The sequence below is a fragment of the Terrapene carolina genome, unplaced genomic scaffold, assembly GCF_002925995.2.
Source record: "Terrapene carolina triunguis isolate 2854851 unplaced genomic scaffold, T_m_triunguis-2.0 Scaffold23, whole genome shotgun sequence".
Classification (NCBI taxonomy): domain Eukaryota; kingdom Metazoa; phylum Chordata; order Testudines; family Emydidae; genus Terrapene; species Terrapene triunguis.
In genome coordinates this window covers 6,307,977-6,314,710 of record NW_020664374.1, presented here as the reverse complement: position 1 = coordinate 6,314,710, position 6,734 = coordinate 6,307,977, and the positions used below count along the sequence as shown (strand labels likewise).

The 6,734-nt window shown below is 45.0% G+C and overlaps 1 protein-coding gene across 1 annotated transcript in view; it reads left to right on the top strand.

Moving 5' to 3' along the window:
• Positions 1-759: 759 nt before the first annotated feature.
• Positions 760-6,734, top strand: part of LOC112102290 (protein kinase X-linked) — a 127,784-nt gene continuing 121,809 nt past the window's right edge. Inside the window, exon 1 of the mRNA XM_024193478.3 lies at positions 760-986. Coding sequence (XP_024049246.1) covers positions 806-986 — 181 coding nt within the window. The 5' untranslated portion in view covers positions 760-805. The remainder of the gene's footprint in view (positions 987-6,734) is intronic.

Here is a 6,734-nt window from a genome sequence, read left to right as displayed (position 1 = left end):
GTCCCAGTGTGACATGATCAGAACTTTTCTCTTCCCAGACACTTCTCTGGCCGGGGGGAGCGCGCGGGGGTGAGAAGCCAACTCGCAGCCTGGGCGCCGCAGGGGAAGCCCCCCTGAACCTGCCCAGTCCTGTCTGGTTTATCAGGTGGCAGGGGCGGTGAGAGACTGAGCGGCAGCCTCAGGTGTCCCCGGAGGTGGGGCTCACAGGCTAGGAGGAAGAGCCGCAGTTTGAAACGTGTGGGCGGGGCGGGCATCTGGATTATGAAGGCACCAGCCAGCTACTGCCCCCACCCCCATGTGGGGGAAGCGCAGGGAGGGCGTCTTGTCCCGCCATCCCCTCCCCAGCCTCTCCCAGGTGGGGCGAGGCGGGTGGGCTGGCTCTGCGCAGGGCGGCGGGGATGAGCAGAGACCCGGCTCCACGCTCTAGTGCCGCGGGCGCCTCCCTCCCTCGCCGGGACTGTCTGTGCCGCAGCTGCAGGAAACCCAACCTCGCCCCGCCTCCTCCCGCCCCGCGTGCGGCTCCGCGCTCGCCTCGCCCGCCCGGGCTGCCCATTGTCTGCGCGGCGGCTCCGGGAGGCGGGAGAGGCGGCCCGGGGAGCAAGGCAGGGCGCGCAGCGGGGGCGGCTGCTGCTGCTTGTGGTGCGGGGCAGGAAGGCGGCGGCGGCTGGGGCGCGATGCTGGGCAGCCCGGCAGCAGCTGAGAGGCTGAACCAGGAACTGGCCCGGCGGGGCAGCAGCCCCTGCTGCTGCTGAAGGGGGAGCGGCCGCGCCGGCTCCGGAGACGCGAACTTCGCGCCCCCGACCCCATGGAGACGCTCAGCGCCGTGAAGGCCAAAGTGGGGGCGAAAAGCGCCGGCGGCTGCGAGGCGGCGGGGACGGGCGAGCCCCAGCCCGCCCCTTCCTCCAGCCCCGCGGGCTCCGGCTCCCCGGCGCCGCCCGAGCCCCACGCCTGCAAGCTAGAGGATTTGGAGACCCTGGCGACTGTGGGTGAGTTGGGCGGGCCGAACAAAGGAGCCGCGTCCCTCTGCCCCGTCCTCTACCCAGGTACCCGCCAGCCAGCCGCGGCTGCGGGCGCTGGGCTCCGGCCACGGCGCTTGGCGCACCCCGGGCACCAGCTATTGGCTCCGCAGCCGGCGGTGGCACCGCTTTGCCCCTTCCCAAAGCCGAAGCTCTGGCCCTCTTCTTTCCTGTGCCCTCTCCTCCGCCTAGTCCCATCTCCCTGGCTGGTCCCCAGGGGGCATCTTCCATGCCCAGCGCCAGCCTTACCCTGTTCCTCTCCCGTGGCTTTCTGAAGACTTCAGTGCCTGCTGGGTATTTCCTAAGCGTTTGGTGGTGTCTGAGATAGCAGAGTTAAGCTCTGTAAATGTCAGTGTAATGGCTGGCAGGTGCCACCCACTGAAAAAACTGCTGACACTGGGAAATTGCGATATTTTGTGTGCCCATAACTTTTATTTTGCTGGCATCTATGTTAAGCATAAAGTTAAGCCCTTTCTCTTCTTGGTAGACAAGACCACAAACTGTTAATCTCAGAACAATATATTGCTTTGAACTTCAGCCACCTTTGAAAGCTGTTTTCACTAGACCTCGTTTTTGAATGAAAGTTGTAGTTAGCATGCATTGGTGCATTACTGTGGACATCCTTTTTTTTTTTTTTTAGTTTGTCCTAGCCTAAACATTGCAGCATTCCTACTCCACTGCCCGCTTTCCAGCCAAGCTCTGTAGGCATCATTGTAGTGTGGATACAAACTATGTTCAGACTGTCTGAAAAGGGTTTTGAGCATGGTTTAAAAACAGAAGTGAGGTGAGCTGGATGTTGCTGGCTGCATCGTCATGTGTGAGTCACAACTGAACCAGTTAATTACATGATTTTGGGCCTGTGTGTGGGGATGGGGCAATCAGTGTTCAATGGCACACTGTACATTCTTTTTGTAATACTGTTTTATATGGTTTAGCCATAGCCCATTCACCACAATCATGTTAAAATACAAATTCAGAGTTTTAAATGCAGTTTGTGGGCCACTGAGGAGGGCAGTTTGACTGACACCCAGTTAAATATATTTCACAATCTAAATCCACACTGCCCTCTTGGTAACTAGTGCAAAAAAGCTTTGTGTTGAATGGAATTGTGGAAGAAGGTAAAGTAGCATCTTTTGATTTCTAGCACACCTTATCTAGATCTCCATTTTTATGAGAACCACCATTCCGGTGTGTGTTAAATAGTAGCATTTATTTCAACATTTGACACTCCGTATACATCTACAGTATTTTGAATGGTATTTGCATCTAGTCTAATATCAGTAAATGCAATGTACTTCAACAGTGTGTGCATGTGTAAATCTGTATGTTCTTGTACTAGGTTCAAATGGTTGTATATGCAGCCATACCAAACCTTTATTTATACTTGCCAACACAATGCCAAAAAGGTTGGATGGACTTGCTCTCTAGCAAATGCTACAACCCCCCTAAGCTGGATAGTGATAAATTTTGTTCAGCCAATGCTCGCTTGATATTTAAAACTATTCTTAATCAATATTGTGGTTTCAACATGGTTCTTTAAAAATGGTTGTTGAATGGCTTAAGACTTTTATAGTTGATATGAACCATGTTAGCCAATTCTAAAATATATTGCTTTCTTTAATATTATTTAAAAGTTGAAGTGTGAACAAGTCTTATTAATAGAGATATTTGCATAAAACACCCTGCTGCACTTCCTTGGAAGTGATTAATCTCATTTGTGACATCACAACTAGTTTCTGTGGAAACATTTGTCATCACAGAGGATTATGCCCCCAAGTGGGGCACAAACTGTAGGAAAAGACTAACTCTTAAGACACACAGATATAATTGTCATGCAAATGTCCCTAGAAATAACAAGGAAGGCAAAAAATGGCACAAGAATTATTTCTAAACATCTTTTCAGAGCTTAACGCTTAAGAAAATGGAAAGTTGGGATTCTGTTAAGAATGCTGATGGAATGGACGTGTGAAGGGAGGGGGTTGCCTTCAAAAAATTCTACTTTCTATCTGATAGCAGAAGGCACAGTGCTCAGGAGGGGTGGGGAGAAGAATGTAGGATCAGCAGCCTACTGTTTAGCAGTGCACTGACAATGCACTTCTGTCTTTTTCCTGTTGCCCTCCTTTTGCTGTTGCTTGGGTACTCGTAGCCAGTTGGCCAACTCTTATCTGTGGCCAGATCTGTGCTATAAACTTACATCAGTGTAACTATGTTGCTCAGAAGTGTGAAAAATCCACACTCCTGAGCGACAGTTATATTGACTTAACCCCTGGTGTAGACTGTACTATGTTGACGGGAGGACTTCTGCGGTCAGTGTAGCTACACTGCCTCTGGTGGAGGTGGATTAACTACACTGATGGAAGAAACTCTCCCGTTGGCATAGTAACATCTTCACTGAAGTGCTACAGCAGAAACTACAAAACTTGAGAGGGAGGAGAGAAGAGTGTACAAATCTGTTGGTGTAAAGACCCCTAGGGCCTTGTCTAAACATGGAAGTTGAGGTGGTTTAACTTAAATTGGTTTTAAAACTGATTTTGTTAAACCAGTGCAGAAGATCATGGGTGTTCAGTTTAAACCTGTTCCTTACATTGCTAAAGCAATATAATCCAGGTTCATATTGTTTTGAGTATCCATACAGTCTTTTACACTGCTTTAACTAGATAGATTTTAAGTCATACCTCTTCCCTCCAAGCATCATCAGCATGAAATTAACAATACTACGGTTAGTTTCACCACTGCAATTTAGAACCTCAGTAAAATTGTCAAGAATTGACAGTTTTAGTCTGCTGCTGATATTGAAAGCTATGCCTGGTATCAGAGGCGAACATGGGAGTCATTTGTGTGGGAGGAGAGCCAGGAAGTTACAGGCCAGGAAGTTGTGATTTTGCTGGGGTTTGTGTATGGGAAAGGAAGGAAGGGGAAGAGACAATAGCATCTGGGGTTCTTTGGGTTGTCTTACTACAGTTATGGGGGCCATTTCAGTAGCTATTTGAGCACCTCACAATCTTTAATTCATTTATCCCCTGTGAGATGAAGTAGTTATCCCCATTTATAGATGGGGAAACTAAACAGAATGACTTGCCTAAGGTCGCTTCGAAAGTATGTGACAGAGCAAGGACCTGAACCCCAATTTTCCAAGTCCTAGGCTCATGCCCTAATTGCTGGACCATTCTTCCTCATCCTTTTCTAACACTAATGAATCATTGTTTAATACAAAAGATGGAGCCCCGAAGGAGAATCTCCAGAAAACAATCTGGAGGAATTGCAGCATCTTCTCCTCTTCCCAACAGCTGGAGTTGCTTGGGGATTTTTTCCTTGAACCTCTGCAGTGGGGCTGTCTATCTTTTTCTGTATTGTCATTTCTGTAGTATATGTCAAATTTTTCTAAGCCTTAACAAAGGGATGAAAAAGTCAGATAAAGATGTAGAATAAGACAACAGAATGAAAGGAAAGGAGAGATTGCTTCATTCCTGGAGGGGTGGGGGAAAGGAAATACTTTCTTTCCAAAGAGTATAACCCATGGCCAAGGAAATAGGCTACAGAGGAAAAAGAGAATATAAGGAAAGGTGGGGAAGAGGGATGAAATGAAAGAAGGAAATAAAGTTCTATTGAAAGAACAAAACAAAACAAAAAAACTTGACACAGTATAATGAATTTCAGAGCCTTTATTAAAGGGACACTGCTTATTTTAAAACTTGTAAACAGTTTTTGTAAAACCTTAAGAACAATGGAAACCTTCCCACAATATTTAACAATTTCAACGAAAAGAGTACTTTTAAACAAACATCCCCATGTAGTGTTCTAAACTAAAATTTTGTGGTATGATGAAACTGCATGTTATAAATAACCCCAGACTCTTATTTAATTGTGTAAGCATGGGGGAAAAAAAACACAATCAAAATAAAACTGCAAACAAACAAAACAAAATCACTGGCAAAATCTCTTGTTTTACTACTGTAGGAATTCTTCTCCTTGTATACAAGGCATTCTAGTAATTTCTTGTATAGGAATAGTCTGTTCAGTAATAGCTATTGTTCTGATTTAGTAGCTAAGTATAAAAATTTTTTTGTTAATACTAGTGGAAGCTTTTTTCCACAGGAACCAAAACTTGTAACAGCCTTCAAAAGTTTTTGTTTTTTTTAAAGTCTCTTGAATAGTTAATGAAAACGATAATATGATATTGGCTGGCTGCTCAACAATCCAAACATAACATCACTTTGCATTTTTAGAGTGTGTTTTTTGTTTTTAATTTTTCTACCCAATCTCAAGGAAAGTTGATAGTTTCTTCCGCTTTTACTTTACAAACACACTTTAGCTCCGTAGGTTTCAGAAGAAAAAAAATGGTATAATGTAGTTGCTGTAGAGACTTGAATTCGTTGTTGCATTCTCACGTCTTCAAGACAAAACATCTGTATTTAAATAGAGTGACTTTAGGGCATGTCTTCACTAGCAAAGTTAAAGCACTGCCGTGGCAGTGTTTTAATGTAGCTGTGTAGTCGCGGCACCAGTGCTGGGAGAGATGGAAAAAAACCCCACTTCCATGAGGGGAATAGCTACCAGCGCTGGTGCACTGTCTACACTGGCACTTTACAGCGCTGAAACTTGCAGTGCTCAGGGATGTGTTTTTTCACACCCTATAGCGAGAAAGTTGCAATGCTGTAAAGTGCTAGTGTAGACAAGCCCTTAGTTCCTATTTTCCCTTGTTCTGCCCTTTGTTCCCCTTCTTACTTCCTTCTCCCTCTCTCCTCCTTCTCTCACAGGTTCACACCTGTCCTTGAACAATCTTCTATGACCCAGCTGCAGTTTGAGTGAAAATGACCAGTTTTGTGTCAGTTTCTCTGTTGCTCGTGCAATAATTTACTGTAGGATTGTTCTACAGGTAATTGAAGAAGCAGCATTGGTAGATTATGGAGAGAGAGAAATCAAACCCTGCATGGCCAGAAGAAGGGCCTCTTCCATGAGGGTCCTTGTTCTTAAGGGTTGGTAAGTGAATAATAAAAGGGAGAAATGAACAACCCTTCTTTCCTCAAAAGGAAAAGAGGACCCAAAAGGAAAGATTCTTTTTCCAAACTGGGAGTATGCGTTGACTAAAACATGCATGGACTGGGTGTTGAGGATACAGACAGAGTAGCAGAAATCTTTGTGGTAAAGATTTGTAAAATCTGAGAAATTGGTGAAGAAAAGAAATTTGTATTGGTTCAGTACAGTGTTACCCCCTAATATTAAATTTCCTTTGACTATTAATCTTATTAAAGTAGTTAATTGGTATGTGGCAAGCTCAGACTCCCTCTCCCCTCATGCTCTGGACATGACTGCATTTGAAAATGTGTGTGGGTAGGGAAGTTCCCTTGATATAAAACAAAATGAAATTAATCCCCATAGCAGTCACTCTTCAAAATTTATGCTAGAGAGGGTCATTGCAAAGTTAATCCAGTCTCCATGTCCTGGAATGGAAAAAAGCATAGGTGGAATATTGGGGAAGACTTCCTCACAGTGAGATCTAGGGAATAGTCACCCAAGGAAAAGCACTGAAGAATGAACTAGGGAATAGGGCTGTCAAGTGATTAAAAAAATTAATCGCAATTAATCATGCGATTAATCACACTGTTAAACAATAATAGAATACCATTTATATAAGTATTTTTGGGTGTTTTCTACATTTTCAAATATATTGATTTCAATTACAACCCAGATACAAAGTGTACAGTGCTCACTTTATTT